Source organism: Chrysochloris asiatica, unplaced genomic scaffold (genome assembly GCF_000296735.1).
Source record: "Chrysochloris asiatica unplaced genomic scaffold, ChrAsi1.0 scaffold00252, whole genome shotgun sequence".
NCBI classification, from domain to species: Eukaryota; Metazoa; Chordata; class Mammalia; order Afrosoricida; family Chrysochloridae; genus Chrysochloris; species Chrysochloris asiatica.
This window is the reverse complement of record NW_006408770.1, coordinates 3229433-3252749: the sequence shown is the minus strand read 5'-3', so window position 1 is coordinate 3252749 and position 23317 is coordinate 3229433. Positions and strand designations below refer to the sequence as shown.

The 23317-nt window shown below is 38.0% G+C and overlaps 1 protein-coding gene across 2 annotated transcripts in view; it reads left to right on the top strand.

The window, feature by feature from the left end:
* ATRX (alpha thalassemia/mental retardation syndrome X-linked) overlaps nt 1-23317 on the top strand; it is a 335048-nt gene that overhangs the window by 274304 nt on the left and 37427 nt on the right. For both annotated transcript variants that reach the window (XM_006873737.1, XM_006873736.1), the window contains one exon: nt 16534-16711. In XM_006873737.1, the coding sequence (XP_006873799.1) occupies nt 16534-16711 (178 nt within the window). The remainder of the gene's footprint in view (nt 1-16533; nt 16712-23317) is intronic.

Genomic DNA, 23317 nt, shown 5'->3' with positions numbered 1-23317 from the left:
TTGTTGTACTGTGGTGGCTTGTGAGTTGCTGTGATTCTGGAAGCTATGCCATAGGTATTTTAAATACCAACAGGGTCACCCATGATGGACAAGTTTCAGATGAGCTTCCAGACGAAGACAGACTAGGAAGGAGAGACAAACTACTTCCAAATATTTAGTCAATGAAAACCTTATGAATAGCAGATATAGTGCTGGAAAATAAGTCCCTGAGGTTGGAAGGCATTCAAAATGCGACTGGTGAAGAGCTGCCTCCTCAAAGTACAGTTAACCATGATGATGCAAATGGAGTAAAGCCCGTGAGAGTAAAGCCATCAGTACCTTCATTTTGCTGATGGAGCACAACTCAAAAGGAAGAGAAACAGCTGCAAACATCCATTAATAATCAGAACATGGAATGTACGAAGTATGAATCTAAGAAAATTGGAAATTGTGAAAAATGAAATAGAACACATAAACTTTGATATCTTAGGCATTAGTGAGCTGAAATGTATTGGAAATTTTGACTCTGACAACCACATGGTTTACTGTGCTTGGGATGACAAATTGAAGAGGAATGGTGCTATATTCATCGTCAAAAAGAACATGTCAAGATCAGTCATGAGGTACAATGCTGTCAGTGATAGCGTTGTATTCAAATTTATGCACCAACTACTAAAGCCAATGAGGATGAAATAGAAGAATTCTACCAACTTCTTCAATCTGAAATTGATTAAACATGCAATCAAGATGTATTGATCATTACTGGTTATTGGAATGCAAAGGTTTGAAACAAACAAGAAGGATCAATAGTTGGAAAATATGGCCTTGGTGATAGAAATGATCCTGGGGATCGCATGATAGAATTTTGTAAAACCAATGATTTGTTCATTTCAAATACCTTCTTTAGACAGTATAACAGACAATTATACACATGAACCTCACCAGATGGAATAAACAGAAATCAAATTGACTACATCTGTGGAAAGACACGGTGGAAAAACTCCATATCATCAGCCAGCCAAAAAAGGCCAAAGGGAAGATTGTGGAACAGCCCATCAATTGCTCATATGCAAATTCAGACTGAAGCTGAAGAAAATGAAAACAAATCCACGAGAGCCAAAATATGACCTTGAATATATCCCACCTGAATTTAGAGGTCATCTGAAGAACAGATTTGTTACATTAGAAACTAAAGACCAAAGACCAGAAGAGTTATGGGATGACATCAAGAACATCATATAGGAAGAAAGCAAAAAGTCATTAAGAAGACAAGAAAGAAGGAAAAGATCAAAATGGATGTCAGATCCAACATAGAGATGCTAAAGCAAATGGAAGAAATGAGGAGGTACAAGGGCTGAACTGAAAATTTCAAGGTCAGGTTGAGAAGACAAAGTCAAATATTACAACGAAACGTGCAAAGATATGGAGTCAGATACCAAAAAGGAAGAACACGCTCAGCATTTCTCAAGCTGGGGGTACTAAGGAAAAAAATACAAGCCTCGACTTTCTTTGTTGAAGGATTCTCTGGGCAAATTATTGAATGATGCAGAAAGCATCAAGAGAAGATGGAAGGAATACACAGTCACTGTACCAAAAGGAAATGATTGTTGTTCAACCATTTCAAGAGGTAGCATATGATCAAGAGCCTATGGTACTGAAGGAAGAAGTCCAAGGTGCATTGAAGGAATTGGCAAAGAACAAGGCACAACAGATTAATGGAATAAAAATTGAAATCTTTCAAGAAAGTGAGGGGGCACTGGAGCCACTTACTCATCTCTGCCAAGAAATTTGGAACACAACTTTCTGGCCAGCTGATTGGAAGAGATCTGTATTTGTGCCCATTCCAAAGACAGTATTCCTGAACACTTAATTGTCCTCATGAGAAATCTGTATATGGACCAAGAGGCAGTTGTTCGAACAGAACATGGGAACACTGAATGTTTTAAAATTAAGAAAGGTGTGCGACTGAGTTGTATTCTCACCATACTTATTCAACCTGTATGCTGAGCAAATAATCTGAGAAGCTGTGTTATATGAAGAAAAATGTGGCATCAAGGTTGGAGGAAGACTCGTTAACAACCTGCGATATGCAGATGATACAACCTTGCTTGCTGAAAGTGAAGAGGGCTTAAAATACTGATGAAGATCACAACCATAGCCTTCTGTATGGATTGCATCTCAATATAAAGAAAACAAAAATCCTCACCACTGGACCAGTATACCCCATTTTTATCAACAAAGAAAAGATTGAAGTTGTCAAGGACTTCATTCTTGGATCAACCATCAACACTCATGGAAGCAGCAGCCAAGAAATAAACAGTGTGTTGCATTAGGCAAATCTGCTGCACAAGACCTTTTTAAAGTGTTGAATAGCAAAGATGTCAGCTTGAGGACTAAGGTGCACCTGACCCAATCCATGATACTTTCAATAACCTCATATGCATGTGAAAGCTGGACATTGAATAAAGAAGACCATAGAAACATTGATACTTTTGAGAATATTGAAAGTGCAATGGGCTGCCAAAAGAACCAACAGTTCTGTGTTGGAAGAAGTGCAGCCAGAGTGTTCCTTGGAGGTCAGGATGGCCGAAGTTCGTCTCTCATACTTCAGACATATTGTCAGGAGGAATCAGTTGGTAAGGTGGAGGGTTAGAGAAAAAGAGGAAGACCCCCAACAAGATGGAATGGCAAAGTGGCAGCATCAGTGGGCTCAAGCGTCGCAACAATTGTAAGGTTGGCTCAGGACTGGGCAGTGTTCATTCTGTTGTACATAGGGTCGCTATAAGTCGGTATCGACTCGATGGCACCTAACAACAACAGCAACAAATGTCCTTTTAAGGACCCTTGGTAGTGGTTGTGAGTTGGACTGCTAACTTCAAGGTCAGCAGTTTGAAACTACCAGCCGTTTTGTAGGAGAAAGATGAGGCTTTCTGTTCCCGTAAAGATTTACAGTCTCACAAACCCTATACATTGTTGCTGTGAGTTGGAACCAACTCCATGGCACAGAACCTTTTGCTTTCTTCCTATGTGATGTTTGTGATATCATCCCACAAGTCTTTTGGTCTTGGGTCATCAGTGTTGAATACAGCACATCTGTTCTTGAGATGATTTCTAAATTCAGGTGGGATACATTCAAAGTCAAATTTCTGCTCTCCTGGACTTGGTTTATTTATTTATTTAAAGTTTTTATTGAGAATTGAGTAAAAGTTTACAGGGCAGATGATCAGTTTTACATTCAACAAATCATACACCTTGTTTCATTACAATGATTGTAATCCCCTCCATGTACCATCAGTTAACAGTGTTTCTCGCTATTCACTTTAGCTCTTCTTTTTTAAATACTCAGGCATATATATTAATTACACCATCAAAGGGGCATTCTGCAAGTCTGCTTCCTGGCTGCTAGCTCTTAGTCTCTGTCTTCCCATGAATCTAGAGTCCTCAGCTGCTGCCTCTCTCCATGTCCCCATCTCTGCCTCCATCTCTGGTGTCACTACTTCTCTGGATAAGGTCTCACATTCCACTTGTCCTCTTCTTCTTTGATGGTCCTAGGGTCCTCTGTTTCTGGACTGTAAGATTAACCGCTCCCCTGTTTTTGTTACAAAACTTTTTACCTTTACAATTGTGACAGTCGGAATTAGTCATGATAACAATTACACACTATTGAATCATATGAATCTGATCCCCATCTCTTTTCACCAGACCCATCTAGACAAGATGAAAACTATTCAGCAGGGACTCTTTCTTTCCCCACATACTATTAAACTAAGCTCCCCCTTGAAACCTTGTAAGCCAGTCACTTCGTGCCTTTATCGCCCCTCATTTTAGGTAGCCAGTGTCTAAGTTGCCCGTCCCTATCTCTACCCTGTGTACAGAGGGGATAGCATTGATACTTGATGTGAAGACTCCTTCCCTCTCTGTTGGTATTTAGAGTTAATACCTCCATGAGTATAGGTTAAGTTCATCAAATTGTAGCAATTTACCCTTGTTTCCTTCATCAAAAAAATTTTTTTTTCAATCTTCCTCTAGTCGAGTTCTGATTATCAAGCCATCGAGGCTAGGTCAAATGGGTACCATCTTCAAGTTTGGGTATTCTTGTGCATCTCCCCTCACTTCATATCAGCTGGATGCTTCACTCTCAGCTCTAGCCCTCTGTGGCTATATCCAGGGGCTCAGGTTTCCCCAGGTCGCACCACACTTTGGACCAACCAGCCCTTCCTCTTGTCTCTCTCATCTCCAGGTCAACAGGAGTCAATGGACTGTGGTTGAACTTAGCCCATTTCTTCATTGCTGCCTTTCCCTCTCTACCAATCACCAGTAGACCAGTGTGGTCCCCAGCCAGCTTACATGTATTCCCTTTGAGTTTCAGTCTTAAAGGGGGGTTTGTCCAGAAAGAACTTGATTGTTTGCCTGGATGGCTTCCCAGAAAACAGCTTGCTTATTCTTTTAGTAGCCAGTCATACTGACATTTTTGTTTTGGGTTTTTCCTGATGATCTTTCTTTGAAGATGTATCTTCTGTCACTCTAGCTGTTCCAGGCTGGTCTTCTTGTCCTTTCTAGTGCGGATGTCCCACCTCATCAGGTTCTGGATGGGAATCAAGATTTCACCTAAGGTCCTATACTCTGCAAAGGCTCTGCAAGAGGCCTATTTCACTGGGCAAGTTCTAGAACTCCTTTTAGGTATTCCAATCAGTTATAGGGTAAAGACGGGCTTACAGGTTTTCAGTAATCATGTTTCCCGACATTCCTTGCTGTCCCACTTGTGTCTATTTTACAATAGTAGAAAAGGAAAATCAATATTTATAAGACAGTCAAGCATCTTAGTATTATTTCCCCTCTTCAAAGTATGCCTAGATTCCTATATCACAGAGCCCTGTTGTTCCAAGGTTGAGCATGTATCATTATTTACCTCTGTCCCACTTAGCCTATGCAAACCTGTCTCAGTGTTCTCCTATTTACCTTGTTCTTCCACTCATGGACTTGTTTTAATTTTCTTCAGCTTCAGGCTGAACTTGCCTATGAGCAGTTGATGGTCTGTTCTACAGTCTGCCCCTGGCCTTGTTTTGGCTGATTATATAGAACTTTTTCATTGTCTCTTCCCATAGATGGAGTCAGTTTGATTTCTGTGTATGCCATTTGGTATAGACTATGTGTATAGTTGTCTTTTATGTTGTTTATAAAAGATATTTGCAATGAATAAATCATTGGTCTTGCAAAATTCTATCATGATATCTCTAGCATACTTTTATCACCAAGGGTGTATTTTCTAGCGACTGATCCTTCCTCTTTGCATTCCAATCACCAGTATTTATCAATACATATTGATTCAATATTTGATCAATTTGAGACTGAAAAAATTAGTAAAATTCTTTCATTTCTTCATCACTGTCTTTATTGATTGTGTGTCGGTTTGAATGATAGTGGTATTAAGTGGTCTTCCTTGTAAGTGTATGGATATTAGATAGCATTATACTTTAAAATTGATCTTAAAATGTTCTTTTTGATGATGAATACGGCACCATTCCTTTTCATTTGTCATTCCCGGCATAGTAAACCATATGATTGTCAGATTCAAAATGGTCAATACCAGTCCATTTCAGCTCACTAATGCTTAGGATACAGATGTTTTAGTTTCATTTCAATTATGACTTCTGATTTTCATAGTTATAGTTCAAATATTCAGTGTTCTGATTATTGACTGTTTCCCATCATTTTTTAGTTGTGCCTCATTACAAAGGTCCCAAAAACTTTACTCCATTTGCATCATCATGGTCACCTCTTCTTTGGGGAGTCAGATCTTCCCCAGTCATAGTTTGATTGCCTTATAGCCTCAGGGTCTCATGTTCTGGCCACTATATCTGACAATATTCTGGTGCTATTCATCATGTTTCAATATTCTTGTGGTTTCCACAGTGTTCCATTGCTGCTCATAATGTTTTTGGTGGCTAACCATTAAGTCATTGGTGTGGTTCTGTAGGATAAGCACTGGACTGCAAAGTCTGTTTGAATGCCTAAGGTCAGCAGTTCAAACTCACCAGCTGCTCCTTGGAAACAGCATATTGGGTCGCTGTGAGTTGGAACTGATTTTACAGCACTTAAAAACAACTTCAGCAAACATTCAGAAGTAGTCTGCCTTTTCTTTTTCCTAGTTTGTCTTAGTCTGGAAACTCAGCTGAAGCTTTTGCACCATGGGTGTACCACCGTATGACAAACTGTCAGACAAGCTGTGGGTTACACCTGTACTATCATTTTATTTGGCTTTGTATCTAAGGTTAAGGAGCTCTGGTATTGTAGTGGTTATGAGTTGGGGTGCTAATCTCAGAGTCAGTAATTCGAAACTACCAGCAGTTCTGCAAGAGAAAGATGAGGCTTGCTGCTCCCATAAAGATTTACAGCCTCAGAAACCCTATACGGGATTGCTATGAGTTGGAACCGACTCCAAAGCACATAACCATCACCACCACCTAATGTTAGGATTGCTGCATCATATGGTGTGGTGTAATTAATTATTTAATTTGTCTCTTCTGGCCTTAGTATTTATAACTTCTACCAAATGACTCTTGATGAATCTGGGTAGGAGAAGCTAAGAAAACATACTGATAGAATGATAATTCTGCTGTGGATGTTAACAGAATTATAATTGTAAAAACTGTAAACACTAGTGTGGGTATAAAATCAGCCATCTCAGAAACATTAGAGTTGGTGTCACTACCTTCATTGAAGAAGAATCAGGAGTGGAACCCATGTTTTGGACCTGAGATCCCTGCACATTGAACTCACTTGAACAGGGAAAGAAAGCTGTGGCAGAGGAGTGGCAGAGACGTAGTAGCAGAAGATCCTAGATTCAGTGAGTGAAGCAAGAGCAGTGAGCCCATGGAGCAAGTGACCATGGAGCTAGGAAATTTGATTGTAGAGTTGGGTACCTCCAGGCACTTAATTGGAGTTGGATTGGCTAGGGAGAGAGAGTGGTTTGCCTGTGGGTTCAACTGAAGAGAAGCTTTCCTTACTGGAACAATTGTGCTCTGAGCATTTCTGACTGTGAGTTTTAACTTGTTCACTTGTTACAACTTGCTCGCTTCCCTGGTCAATCCTGTAACCATCAGTGTTGTGTTTGAGTTCTCGGTGGCCATTGGAATGATTTTTCTAACACATTTGAGTTGAGAGTTTTGGGGAAGTGTGTTCTGGTGCCACAAATTTTTGTCTATGGTAATTCCATATTAAATCTTTTGAGGGAACACCGATCTGCTTTCCACAGACTCTGTTCGTTCACATTCTTATCAGCAGTGAATGAAGGTTCTAATTTCTCTACATCATCTCTACCTTTTTTTTTTTTTTTTTTACTTAGATCATTTCTATTCTATTTATGGATATGCATACCCTTGTGTATGTGTGTGTGTATTTGTCTTTAAGTCAAAAATTATTGCTACTAAAATGCCACGTCATATATGTAGTTTTATTCCAAACAGAACATGTTTCAACACTTCTCTGCTACCAGTGGGTGGCTGTAGACAAATTCTTCTTGGCAGTGCACTTGTCTTAGTTTCATTTCAGCGACTTCAAAAATAAGATCCAATCAAATCAATGGTCGCTGTGTGTTGGAACTGACTTGATGGGACACAGCAACATTAGAAAGATGTTTTTGCAAAGTTGAAAACCGCAAGATTGGCAGTTCAAACTCACCAGCCACTCCTCCAAAACCCTGTACTGGGCCACTATGAGTTGGAACCAACTTGACGGCACTTATCAACAAAATACCAAGGAGTTCTGGTGTGGCACTATCAGGTAAACGTTGGACTGTTAGCTGCAAGTTTGGCAGTTCAGTCCCACCAGCTGCTTCTTAGAAACCCTAAACAGTGTCACTGTGAGTTGGAACCATCTTGACAGCACTTAACAACAACAATATACACTATAAAGGAACCCTGGGGTGGCACATTGGCTAAGCACTATGATACAGACTTGAAGGTTGGCAGTTTTACCCCACTGTAGGAGAAAGATCTGGCAGTCTACTGCCATAATGATTTCAGCCTTAGAATCTCTATGAGGCAGTTCTACTCTGTCCTATATGGTTGCTCTGACTCAGAATTGGCTTGACACTAACACTAAAATATAAAAGGATATGTAACAACTAATGTAATCCACACAAAGTTTTATACCTGAGATTATAGTATTGTACCAATGTCATTTCCTGGTTTTCATAGTGTTTTTGTTAAGTGCCATTGAGTCATTTCCAATTCATAGCAACCCTGTATATTTTTCTGATAAGCAGCTGGTGGGTTTGAACTGCCAATCTTTTGGTTAACATTTTGAGGTTATCCTATATAAATTATTACCATTGAGGGAAGCTGGATGAAGGATACATGAGAACTCTACTAGTTTTCATATTATTGTGCATCATATTTTTATAAAAAGATTAGAATAACAGCAAGATAGTAATATGAGTTATCAATGATTTGGAACCCTAATACTCTCCTGCTGGTACTGTGAATTGGGATAAGCACTTTGGAGAAGTGTTCAGGAGTCCTGTTATGGCTCTGTGGGTTAATGTGCTGGACTGCAATGTCGGTTTGAACCGCAAGGTTAGTAGTTCAAGCTCACCAGCTGCTCCTTGGAAACCCTATACAGGGTCGCTATGGGTTGTAACTGACTCATCAGCACTTAACAACAACAAAGAGCACCAGAAACCTTGTTGTTGCTGTTGTTAGGTGTCGGTACTGTCTCATAGCAACCTTATGCACAACAAAACACTGCCTCATCCTGTGCCAATCTCACAAACATTGCTATACTTAAGCTCTTTGCTGTTCAACATTCGATATTCTTGTGCTGTCTGACAGTGTCCACTGCTATTCATAAGATTTTCAGTGACTAAATGTTCAGAAGTAGTCCATCTCTTCTTCCTAGTCTTAGTTTTGAAGTTCATCTGAAACCTGTCCTCCTTGTTGGTATTTAAAATACGGGTGGCATAACTTCCAGAATCACAACTACACGCAAACCACCACAGTATGACAAACTGACAGACAAGTGATGGGCCAGAAGCCTTATGATCCTGAAATTCCATTCTTAGGTATAGAGTTAATAGATCTTTTCCATGTTATAAGAAAATTTATAACCATACCATGTAAATAACAATTAGTTTATATCAGTCTCAATTTACATAGTCTATATTGAATAATATTGAATGTTAAATAGTGGTAAAATGATTCTTAATACCAGTTTGGTCACTTTATTTTCTTTGTGGGGGAAAATTAAGTCTATTTCATATTTGTATGCTTTTATAAATCAAACATGTCATTGATATCTCAGTGCCTTATTAAAAAGATCCCTGGTGGCTCAATGGTTAATACTCAGCATCTTTCTGAAAGGTCAGTGGTTCAGACCCACTAGTGACTCTGCAAGTGTAAAGACCTATCTGCACCCATAAAGATTGTTGTTGAGTCGGTTCCGACTCATAGCGACCCTGTATTGGGTTTCCTAGGAGTGACTAGTGTGTTTGATCTGCCAACCTTACGACCCTTAGAGGGTTTTCGAGGAGCATCTGGTGAGCTTGAACCACTGTCCTTGTGATTAAAAGCAACTTTGCTGTCCAGCACATTAACCCAAAGCACCACACCAGAACTCCCCATAAAGATTACAGCCTGGGAATCCTCAAGGAGTAGTTCTGCTGTATCGTACAGGTTCACTATGAGTTCAAATCAACTTGATGACACACATCAACAATATACCTTGCAAATAATTCTATCATTGTAAGTTATACTCCATTACACTTATTTGTATTTTCATTGTGCTGCTGTTGGTGCTTTCCATTACTGTTTTGACCAGGTTTTCAACTTTTGTATTCCCTGTCTAGCTCAGTACTTGTAATGGTATATAGCACTTTGATAAATTTGCTTAATAATTACATTCACCTTTTTATTAGTGGAAAGATACAAAGAGTATTGAAGTTCTGTACAAGGTTTCTGGTTGGGTGTGGTTTTTTTTTTTAACCTTCGTAAGTTTTAACATTCCGTATGTTGAATCACTTTGTATGATTCATGCTATCTTTTGGATATGGGGAATAGATATAAATAATTGGAGTAATTTTGGAGCAACACTTGCCCATAAACTTCTAAATGAGGCCACTAATGTAAAGAAACCATAGTTAGTTGTCTAAAATATATATATTTCATAGAGAAGTATAAAGAACAAATAGTTACTGTATTTCACTAACCGGAGATAATTACTGTTAGCATTGTGAGTATGAATGTTTTGTTATTAATATAATGGAAAGTACACTTAATAAAGCTAATAAAGTTATATGGACATTTTCCTATATAATTAAATATTTATTTGAATTTTTAAACTTTTTATTGTGACTTGAGTGAAGGTTACAGACAGGATCATCAGTTTTATAGTCAGCAAGTCATGTACTTTTTTCATCTCAATGATTGCTATCCCCTCCATGCAACAACAGTTATCCAACTTTCTCCCTGTGGTTCCTATTTCCATTCCATCCACCTTCCCATCCCTTTTCAACTTTTACCTTAGGTAAATGTTGCCCTTTTGATTTTGTATGATTGACCATTCCATCATTTCCTAGTAAGTATACCTTAATAGTGTTGTTGTCTCTCTATGTACCTGTGTACCGTAGCTGAAAGTTGGCCCATGAGTTCTTTACAGAAGTTGAGGGTCAGAGTCTGAGGTTCTTATAGTCTCTTTCTGGCCAGTAAGCTCAGTCTTTTTTTAATAGTAATTTTGAGTTTTGTTTCATATTTACTCCCCACTGCATCCAGGACCTTCTAATGTGATCATTTCAGAACTTTGGTAGTGGTAGCTGGGCACTGTCTGCTTCTTCAGATTTGGAGTAAGATGTTCACATGTTCCATTAGTCTGTTGGACTAAGTGATTCCAAGCATCTTCAATTCTCATCATTCTTCTGTCTTCCACACATTGTGGAACCAATAACTGCACCTTAAATGGATGCTTATGAAATTTTAAGATCCCACATGCTACTCACCAAAGTAGGATGTAGATTATGTTATGCCAATTGACCATGATGTCTTCTGAGACTATGGTTCTGAGCACCTAGCTTAGGGAATCATTACCTTAAGATGTTTGATAATACGTAAGAAGTTTTCATCATTTTGCCTGCTGCATTCTCTACCATTTTCATAGTTGTGTTTGTAAGAAAGGTGAATACCCATGTACAAAAATCCTGTTTCAAACTCATATATAAATAAGATATGCAAATATATATAAATAGGTATATCCCACTTTTCTTCCCATACCCATTCAACCTGTGTCTCTATCCATGTACCGACCCACAGAACATTGTTGTTCCAAAGCTGTGTATACCTCTGTACCCTTTGTCCCTTGCATACCTCCCTGTGTCTTCACTCTTATGTCAACCTCCCTCTTCTTATATATTGCACCCCCCAGTCACCATTAGTTTCTACTTTCTAGCCAGTGAATTACTTTCCCTTCCCTCCCACCCCTTATAACTATCAAAGAATATTTCTTTGATTATGAAAACCTTTACTTGAGTTCTCACAGTAGTGGTTTCATACAATATTTGTCTTTTGTGATTAATGTCACATTATATCATGCCCCCTGGGTTCGCTCACGTTCTGTGGTGTTTCACAGATTCATCATGATTCTTCAACCTTTCAACCTTGCATAGTATTCCATTGTGTGTATGTTCCAAAGTATGTTTAGCTGTTCTTCCAGTGCTGGGCATTTAAACTGTCTCCTTCTTTTTGCTAGTGTGAATAGTGCTGCAGTGAACATTGGTGTGCATATATCTACTCGTGTCCTGTCTCTTATTTCTTGTGGGTATATACCAAGTAGAGGGATTGCTGGGTCATATGGTATTTTTATTTTCAACTTTCTGAGGAAGTGTTAGTACCTTTCTCCACAGTGGTTGGACCATCTTATGTTCCAAACAGCAGTGTAGGAGGGTCCAGTCTGTCCACACTCTCACCAAGATTTGTTTCCTGTTGTTTTTCTATATTATTATTAATGTTGGGGTGATATGATAGCTCATTGTTGTTTTGATTTGCACCTCTCTAAATGCGCTGGGCTGCAAAGTCGATTTGAATCACAAGGTCGGCAGTTCCAGCTCACCCGTTGCACCTTGGAAACCCTATACAGGGTCGCTATGAGTCCGAACTGACTTGATGGCACTTAACAACAACAGCAACAACAGTGGCTAATGGAGCCCTGGGTGTTGTGCTGTAGGATAAGCACTTGACTGTTAACCACAAGGTCAGTGGTTCCGACCCACCAATTGTACTTTAGAAACCTTATACAGAGTTGTTATGAATTAGAACTGACTCTACAGCACTTAACAACAACAACAGTTCTTAAAGATTGTGAACATTTCTTCGTATGTTTTTTGACTACTTGAATGTCATCTTTGGTGAAGTGTCTGTCATTGTTCTACGCCCATATTTTAATTTGGTTGTTTGCCTTTTTCTTGTACAGGTGCTGAAGTTTTCTATAAATTTTGGAGATTTGTTCCTTGTCTGTTACGTTGTTGCAAAAAAAAAAAATTTCTCAGTATGGAATCTTTTGACTAAATTTTTTGATACAAATAAGTGTCTAATTTTTAGACAAAACAGTCATCTGTTTTGTCTTCTACTGTTTTTGTGATTTTAGTAATGTTTAATTGTGCGTTTATGCTATGTTAAAACCCCTAAGTTTGTCACTATTTTTTCATGGAAGTTCTTCATAATTCTAGGTTTTACATTTAGTCCTTAAATCTACAATGAGTTTCCTTTTGTGTATGGTGTGAAATACATTTCCTCCATGATTCTGCTGAGAAATCAGAGCTTAATCTTACTGATTTTTCCTTTGTGTATAGCATTTCCTTTTTTTCCTAGTTGATTTGTGGATTCTTTACATATTGATTTTGTAGAGTTTGATCATGATATATCATGGTGATTTTCTTTTGCTTATCTTCTCAACCTTCCTTATGTTAGGGAAGTTTTCTTCCAATAGCTCTTTGACTATCTCTTCTGTGTTTTTCTTTGTGTCTTCCTGCTCTGGAATTCTGATCACCTGTAAGTTATTCTTCTTCATGTTGCCCCTCATGAATTTTAGGCTTTCTTCTGATTTTTTTCATTCTTTTTTCCGATTGCTCTTGAAGCTCACTAATTTGCCCTTTCATAGATTCAAATCTCCTTTCCCCTTTTCATCTAATGTTTGTTTCTGATATCTTAGTATAATTTTCTAGATTTCCATTTTGTTTGTTTCTGTAGTGTTCTCCTAAATTCTTCCTTGTTTTCCTTGATCTTTCTGACAATCATTTGGAGTTACCTGAATATCATTCTCTTGAATACTTTTTCAGGTAGGCATTTTCTAACCATGCCTATTGCTCATTTGTTTGAACCACTCTGTTTTGTTTCTTAGTGTGAACAGAAATTTTCTTCTGCTTTGGCAATCAATATTGCGTTGATATTGAATTTGTATTAAGTTGATGATTGTATGTTGGTGTCGTCTCAGGCATTCGCCAGTTGCCTTCTGGTGGGTGTGATCAGGACATCTCCTTGTTCATCATTCTCTGTTTGCTTTTTATGCCATTTATTTCAGGGTGGATGTAACTGATATTGATTGTTGTTGTTGATCAGTTGTAAAGCTGTTTGTTTTGGTTCTTGCCTAGTGTGTAATGCTGTTCAGTGTATGGTTGCAACTGGGCTTTATGGACTCAGTTGATGTTTCCTTTATCACCACAGGGCACAGGTACGTTTCTGTAATGCTAATATGTTTTCTTGTGTGTGAAGTTATTCACAATAGCTCAAGATATCTGTGGCACATCTGGTCGGCCACCTCAGGTCTGCCATCTGGCCTCACCTCCTAAATTTTCCTACAAACTATTTAGAAGAGAACCTAATTTGTGCCCATTCCAAAGAGAGTACAGAAATCATTGGACAATGTCATTAATATCACATGCAAGTAAAAGTTTGCTAAAGATAATTCCAAAATTGCTGTAACATTACATCAACATTTTTAAAGCTGGATTCAAACAAGGACTTAGAACAAGGGATATCACTGCTGACTTCAGATAGATCTTTACTGAAAGAAGAGAATACCAGAAAGATGTTTACCTGTGCTTTATTGACTGTGCAAAATCTTTTGACTGTGTGAATAATGACAAGCTATGGACAGTATTGCAGAGGAATGAGTATTCTGGAATACTTGATTGTGTTCATAGGGAACCTGTACATAGACCAAAAGACTGTCATTCGAACAGAACAATAAGACACTGGTTTATAATCAGGAAAGGTGTGCCATCAGGGTTTTATTCTTTTCACTGTTCTTATATGAAGAAGAATGTGGCATCAGGATTAGAGAAAGACTTATTAACAACCTGCAATATGCAGATGATACAGCCTTTCTTGCTGAAAGAGAACTGATGAACGTTGAAGACCACAGCCTTTGGTGTGGGTTGTACCTTAATGTAAAGGAAAAATGTGCACTGCTGGAGCAATGAATAACATCACGATAAATGGAGAAAAGATTGCAGCAGTCAAATACTTCATTTTGCTTGGATTCACCATTAGCACTCATGGAATCAACAATCAAGAGATCAAACAATCTGTTGCACAAGATCTCTTTGAAGCATTCAAGAGCAAAGATATCAGTTTGAGGACTAAAGTGTGCCCATACCCAAGCCATGATGCTTTCAATAGCCTGTGAAAGTTGGACAGTGAGTAAGGAAGATAATGGAAGAATTGATGCGTTTGAGTTAAGGTGCTGGAGAGTATTGAAGGTACCATGAACTCCCAGAAGACCAAGCAAATGTGTGTTGGATTAAATACAACGAAAATGCTCTTTACAAGTTAAGTTAGCCAGACTTCGTCTTTCATACTTCGGACATATTATCAGGAGGCACCTGTCTCTGGAAAATGACATCATCTTGGTAAAGTGGAAGGTTTGCAAAAACGTGGAAGTCCCCCATGAGATGGATTGGCACAGTGACAGCAGCTATGTTCTCAAGCATAGCAGCAATTGTGCAGATGGCCCAGGACTGGGCGGCGGTGTATTCTGTTGTGCATGAGGTCGCTGTTGGTTGGAACTTACTCGATGGCATCTAACAACAGCAAAGACCCTTCCTGAAAGAATTCTGTGCTCTTTGATTTACACCAAGTAAAAGCGGCAGTTTGGCATCCTTGAAATACTCAAATCATGTTCCTTTAAAATGTTCTTTTAGTTTGAAGAGCAAAATGAAGTCTGCAGGGGCAAGATGAGGCAGTAGTGTGGATGGGGTAAGGTTTCCCATTGAAATTGTCATAGGACAGCCCTCGCTACCCTCTAGGAATCAGCATGTGGATTGTTGTGATAGAAAAAATAGTTCCTGGCCGCAACTTCTCTGACCTGTTTCTCACCGATGCAGTTTTCATTTTATTAAAACGTCTTCATAATAAGCCCATTTATATTAAGTGCCTTCTTCATGATAATCTTTCATGCACTCACAAGCTTTTACTTATTTTCCTATCTTTTTTTTTTTTTTTTTTCATAATACTTGTTTAAATCTGTTTGGATATTTGCTCTGTTGTGACTATGTAAATATTCACTATTACTTCATTTAACATACTGTGATCCTCTTTTCTTTTTTTGTGTGTAACCATTTTTGTGGTGTGGCTCTGTAGGATAAGCACTGGACTGTGAACCACAAGTCGCTATGAGTCAGAACCGACTCAACAGCACTTAACAACAGCAACAACATTTATTTTTGGTGAAGTGTTATTTTGTTTTTATCAATTGTATAATTTTCTATGTGCATGTCACTGACTCACTGTCAAATTCTCCTACAGAAATATAAGTCCTTTGTTATGTTCCAATGCATCAAATGGTTCATCAGTTTTGATTTTTTTAAGATATGTCTTTCCTAGGGTCCTCTGTATTTTTGCTCCTATTTGTATCTAACTTCTCTGCTTGAATTAATTTGCTCTGAATTATAATTGTTTGCATATCATCTTCTCTTAGTATATTCGGCTCTGTTAACGCTCTCACTGTATTTTGGTATATTGAGTGCTCTGTAACGGGAGCACTATGGTTCTCTAGGATAATCACTGGACTTGCGAACCTTACGGTTGGTGGTTTGAGCCCACTAATCATTCTGTGGGAGAAAGGTGAAGATATTTGCTCCCATGAAGATGTACAGTCTCATAAACCCTACATAGGATGGCTATGAGTTTTAAGCATCTCAGTGGCACTTAATTAACAACAGTGCCTATGACAGTACCTATTGCTGTGTAGATTTATGAGTTATATGTAAATTTTCATAATTTACTCAAAAATGAAACCTAAATATATTGTAAAGATAAGATTTCTATATTCATCTTTATTCGTAAATCAGACTTTAATTTTCTAGTGATAGGAATCTTGTTAGGCATATCAATCATAAGCGTGACACTTAGATAAGTCTTGGTTTGCTTGTTTGGGTTTTTTTTTCCCAGTAAAAAATTAATTTTCTGAACTCATAATTGTTCAAAAGACTGCCTTAGGGTCAAAAATTAATATTCATTGAAACGTGTGGAATACTCCTATTACTAAAATATTTTTTATTTTTATTTTTAGAGGGCGACTATTTATCATTTCCACCAAAGCAGGATCTCTTGGGATTAATTTGGTAGCTGCTAATCGAGTGATTATATTTGATGCCTCTTGGAATCCATCTTACGACATCCAGAGTATATTCAGAGTTTATCGCTTTGGACAAACTAAACCTGTGTATGTATATAGGTTCTTAGCTCAGGTAGGTGTATAATTTATGCTTTCTTTTTCATATTGAAAAGTTGGGTTAAACTGATATTTTAGGGGTATACACATATATGTATTACAGAGAGGCAAAGAAAGTTAAAAACATCCTATACATAAAGCAGCTTAATTTTGGCCTCTTGGGATTTCATTTTGTATTTGGTCTATTTCTGTAGTGTCAGATTTCTTAGATTCAGAGTACTTTACATAAACAAACAAATTAGCATGTCTTGTTTGTTCAGGAAAGTTAAACATCTGTAGTTTGTGTACTTAACATACATAGTAAAGCAAATTCCTAAGTTGCTTATCAATGAGAAAGGTCAACAGAATTACTGTTTTTAAGGCCACCAAGTATTCTCTTAAAGAATGTAGATTAAAAGGAAGAAAGGTTAATCTGTTGTAACAACACAGCATTATTACAAGTAATTATATTTAATAATTCCAGACAAGTAATCTTTTATGTCCTGGTGTGGCGCTGTGGGCTAATGCGTCAGACTGCAAAGTTGTATGAATGAACTGCAACGTCAGTGGTTCAAGCTCACCAGCTGCTCCTTGGAAACCCTACACAGGGTCGCTATGGGTCAGAATCGACTCAATGGCACTTAACAACAACAACAATCTTTTATGTTTAAAGTTATTTTCAGTCAATATAAACTCAAATATTAACCCAATAGGAACTCAAATTTAATAAAAATAGTATAATCAAAGAAATGGATGCAGTGTAAGGTAATAAAAGTTTATAGAATTAAGTTGCCCTTTCCACTGGTACAAATGCTTTGGTAATAGTTGTTGCCTTTTCCATCTAGGTTTCCCAACCAGTGAAAGACTGGGTTTTTTTTACTAGTAGACCGTTACTTGTTTGTTATTCTTGAGTATATATTATGATTGATAAGCAACATTGTTAATTTCCCTAATGTTTAAATTCAGAGCTTCTTTACTTTCTGGTGTACACTGCTGTATATGTATTGTATATAGCATTTTAGCTATTATCTGTCATGACATTGTAGAAAGTAAAACTTGATATCAAAAGCAGTTAGGGGTTAATGAAGGCTTCTTATTGATAAAGAATTAAACTGCTCTCTTGCATTCTGACTTTTTACTTTTCCCCCCACTTCTGAATTCTTATTTCCTGTATCCCTTTATTTCTAATTATTACAGAGTAACTTATCTGTTTCTGCATTAACAGAAATACCATAAGTAGAAGCCTTTAACAGAAATTTATTTTCTCACAGTTAGGAGGCCAAAGTCTGAATTCAGGGTGCTGGCTCTGGGGAAGGGCTCACTCTTGTTTTGTGCCAGTTTCTGTTCCGGAATGATTTTTGTTTGGCTGTAAAACACTCTTACCCCATCTCTACTCTCTTGTTTAATCTCTTATGTCTCAAAAGAGATTGGCTCAAGATACACCCTAAAGTAATCCTGACTCGTTAGCATAACAAAGACAGTCCATTCCCAAATAGTGTTATAACCATAGACATAGAGATTATGAGTTACAAGACATGGTTTTGTGGGTACATAATTTAATGTATGGAGTCCTGGTGTGGTGCTGTAGGTTAATACGCCAGACTGCAAAGCCGTTTGAACTGCAAGGTCTGTGGTTCAAGTTCACCAGCTACTCCTCAGAAACTTTATACAGGGTCGCTATGGTTGGAATCTACTCGACGGCACTTAACAACAACAGTTTAATACATAATAGTCTACCCTCTGGCCGCCTGATTTATAGTTACTATATAGCAAAGCACATTCATCTCATCACATCATTGCAAAACTCTTAAGTCAACTCCAATTTTAAAAATTTCATATTCTGAAGCATCTAAATTAAATATGGGTGAGAATTTAGGCTATTCCATTCTAGGACGAAATCCATTATCTGTGAAACCAAAATCTAGAATACAAGCTATAAGGATCCAAAACACAATAGTGAAAAAGACACAGTCAGTATTTTTTTTTTAAAGCCTTTCTTGTTAATTGAGTGATAGTTTACATAGGAGAACATCAGTTTTGCACTCAAACAATTGTTTTTTGTTTTATTGCAATGATCATAATCCCCTCCATGCACCATCTGTTAACAGTATTTGCCTCTATTCCCTCTTTTATTTTTTTGGATGTATACAACACGCAGGAATATATAATCGTTTAAACAACCAAAGGGCACATTTTGCAAGCTGGCCTGCTGCTCACCAGCATAGTCAGTCTCTTTTGAGATAAAAGAGATTAAATAAGAGAATAAAGATAGGAAATCACTTCTACTAGGAGCAGAAGCTCAAAGAGATTATTTCCATTATGAGAGAAATTGGAGGGAAACAAGGGATAAGAGGCACCAAATCCAAAACTCAGCAGAACATATTACACAAATTATCAAGGATTGAAAATAATCCTCTGTTCTCTGAGACCATGTGGGCAATGGTTTTGCCCACCAGACTAAGTATTGGCCGTGCTCTCTGGATTCTGGGTGGAGAACCATTAGCCCTGGGCTTGAGCTTCTCTTTCCACATCCACTAAGATGGCTACTTTAAGGAGCTCTGGTAGAGTAGTGGTTGCGAATCGGGCTGCGAACCTTAAGGTCAGCGGTTCGAAATTACCAGCCGCTCCGCGGGAGAAAGATGAGGCTTTCTACTCCCGTAAAGATTTACACCCTTGGAAACCCTGTACAGGGTCGCTATGGGTCGGAACCGACTCAACGGCACTTAACAACAACAAGATGGCTACTTTACTCCCTTAACTATGGGTGGTGTCATCTGCATGCCAACCCCACTCCCCTTGGCCCAGTCAAGCTTCATTTTCTGCCACTTGGGCATGGCAACTCCACTCCCTTATTTTGGGGTGATAACCCCATCCCCTTAGCATACCTTAATGGCAGCTTCGCATTCTAGAACAGAGTTAGCTAAGATCAAACTCTGAAACCTAGGAGGTTGTAGCTGTACCCTTAGAGATCTAGGAAACCTTGGTCCCAGCCTTTATAACCATGAAGGCATTGTTTTCCATGCTTATTCCCAGCAGTTCTGCTCCATATTGCTCCAGGGATAGTCCTTTTCTTTTCTTGGACAACAGATGTAACTCCTTTCCCCTGTTTCCTACTTGTAGAATTCCAAGAGGCAGTTTTCTTTCCTTTCATCCTGTTTCTCACCCCTTCAGTCTAAGCTGATGGGTTTTCTGCTGTGGTAGTTAAGTGCATCAGTCACAGGCTTACTTTCTTTAACAAACAATAGTGTAGCCACGTCCTTGGTGAAAATTCTAGAAGACATCCTAAATTTGTACAGCAGAATTTTCCAAATCTTTAAGTTCTGTTTTCATTTTACACAGTTCATTTTTACGTCCATCTCTTTCCTCTCACAGTTTACTATAAGTAGCAAGAAGAAATTACATGGCCCTTTTTAAGCTCTAGTTTTGAAACTTCATCAGGTTGATACCCAATATCCAAGTGAATCACTTAAAAGTTCTACCCTCCACCTAACTTTTGAACATAATTCAGATAAGTTCTTTTCCACTACATAAAAATCATTGCCCTTCCTCCATTGTCTAATTACATGTTCATTGTTTTCTTTCAAATCCTCACGAGAAACACATTTAATGTCCACATTTCTAGCAACATACTGTTGCTAGACCCATATATATATTTTCTCAGACAGTAGTGATTTTATAGCTCTCCTCAGTTCCTTCTAAGCCCTCATCCAAGTTGTTTTTGACATCCAAACTCTACCAGCTGTCTCTTCAAGACAGTCTAATCTTTTACTACTGGTGGTGGTGGTGTGCCATGGAGTTGGTTCCAACTCGTAGCGACCCTACAGAGGATTTCTAAGGGTGTAAATTTTTACGGGAGCAGAAATCTTTCTCCCATGGAGTGGCTGGTAGTTTCAAACTGCTGACCTTGAGGTTAGCAGCCTGACTCGTAACCACCACGCTACCAGAGCTCCTTATCTTTTACTACTAGTCACCTTAAAACTTATCTAGCCTCTACCTATTACCCATGTTCAAAACTGCTTCCACATTTTAGATATCTGTTAGAGCAGCACCTCACTATTCTTGTACCAAAATCTCAATTAATAATCTAGTGTGGCTATAGCGGAAATATCACAAGTTGGAGGTTTTAACAAATAGAAATTAATTTTCTCACCATTTGTTGTTGTTAGGTAATGTCAAGTCAACTCCTACTCATAGTGACCCTGTGCACAACAGAACAAAACACTGCCCCGTCCTATACCACTCTCATATTTGTTTTATTTGAGCCCATTGTTCCACTGTGCCACTTCATCTGTTGGGGATCTTTGTCTTTTTTGCTAACCCTCTACTTTACCAAGCATAATGTCCTTTTCCAGGGATTGGTCCCTCCTGATAATATGTCTGAAGTATGAGAAATGAAATCTTACCGTCTTTGGACCTAAGGAACATTCTGGCTGTACTTCTTTCAACACAGATTTGTTGGTCTTCTGGCAGGCCATGGTACTTTAAATAGTCTTTGCCAACATCATATTTCAGATGTATCCATTTTTCTTCAATCTTTCTTTCACACATGCATGTGAGGTGATTGAAAATACCATGACTTGGGTTTGGTGAACCTTAGACCTCAAAGAGACATCTTTAGTCTTTAGCAAAGCCTTTTATAGCAGATTTGCCAATGCAGTATGTCATTTGATTTCTTGATTGCTGCTTCTATGATTGATTGTGGATCCACGTAAAATGAAACCCTTAACAACTTCAGTCTTTTCTACATTTATCATGACACTGTTTATTCATCGAGTTGTAAGGATTTTTGTTTTCTTTTTATGGAGTTGTAATCCAAAGAATACTGTATTTTTGATTATCATTAGTAAGTGCCTTAAGTTCTTTTCACTTTCTGCAAGCAAGATTGTGCCATGTTGCAGGTTGTTAATGAGCCATCATTCAAGCCTGATGTGTTCTTCTTTATGTAGTCCAGCTTTTTGAATTATTTACTTAACTGGTGTGGTGCTATAGGATAAGCACTGGACTGTTAACTGCAACATCATCAGCTCAAACCTACCAGCTGCTCCTCAGAAATCCTATATAGAGTCAACTCAACAACACTTAATAACAACAACAGATAAATAAGTATGGTGAAAGGATATAACTCTAGCACACACCTTTCCTGATTTAAAACCATTCAATATCCCCTTGTTGTGTTCTAACGACTGCCTCTTGGTCTCTGTACAGGTTCTGCATGAGCACAATTAATTAAGTGTTTTGGAATACCCATTCGTCTAAATGTTATCTATAGTGTGTTATGATCTACACAATCTAATGCATTTGCATAGTCAATAAAACACAAGTAAACATCTTTCTGGTATTCTGTGCTTTCAGCCAAGATCTGTCTGACATCAGCAGTGATATCCTCATTCCATTTCCTCTTCTGATCAGTCTTGAATTTCTGGCAACTCCCTGTCAATGTCTTCTGCAACATTTAAAAATATATCTTAAGCAAAATTTTACATGGATGTTATGTTAATGATATTGTTAGATTATTTCTGCATTCTGTAGTATCACCTTTTGCAGTGTAGAAGACTGGAAGTCCAAATTCAAGGCGTTGGCTTTAGGCAAAGACACTCTCACTTTTGTCAGCTGTGAAAGAAGGTCCTTGTCTCTGAATTTCTTCTGCTCCTAATTGACCTTCATGTGACTTAGCATGTGTCTTCCCCCTTCTCTACTCTACTTGCTTATTTAATCTCTTATATCTCAAGAGATTGACTCAAGATACATCCTATAGAAATCCTGCCTCATTAGCATAAAAAGACTACCCATTCCCAAATGGTATTGTATTATTAACACAGGCATAGAGGTTATGATTTATAGCACATATTTGGGGGATACAATTCATACCATTGTATCCATTGAAAATTGGAATATGGAATATACGAAGCATGAATTTGAGAAAATTGGAAGTTGTCAAAAATGAAATGGAACGTAAAAACATCGATATCTTAGGCATTAATGAGCTGAAATGGACTGGTATTGGCCATTTTGAATCTGACAACCATATGATTTACTATGTCGGGAATGACAAATTGAGAGGAATGGTGTTGCATTCATCGTCAAAAAGAACACATCCAGATGAGCCATGAGGTACAATGCTGTCTGTGATAGGATAGTATATGTGAGCCTATAGGGAAGCCCAGTTAATACCACTATTATTCAAATTTATATACCAACCACTAAAGTCAGTGAGGATGATATAGAAGAATTCTACCAACTTCTTCAATCTGAAATTGATCAAACATACAATCAAGATGTATTTATCATTACTGGTGATTGGAATGCAAAGGTTGGGATCAAAGAAGTAGGATCAGTAGTTGGAAAATATGGCCTTGATGCTAGAGAACGCATGATAGAATTCTGTAAAAATCAATGATTTGTTCATTTCATATACCTTCTTTAGAAAGCATAACAGATGACTATACACATGGACCTCACCAGATGAAATACCTAGAAATCAAATTGATTACATCTGTGTAAAGAGAAGATGGAAAAGCTCCATATCATCAGTGAAAACAAGGCCAGGGGCAGACTATGGAACAGACCATCAATTACTCATATGCAAATTCAAACTGAAGCTGAAGAAAATGAAAACAAGTCCATGAGAACCAAAATATGACCT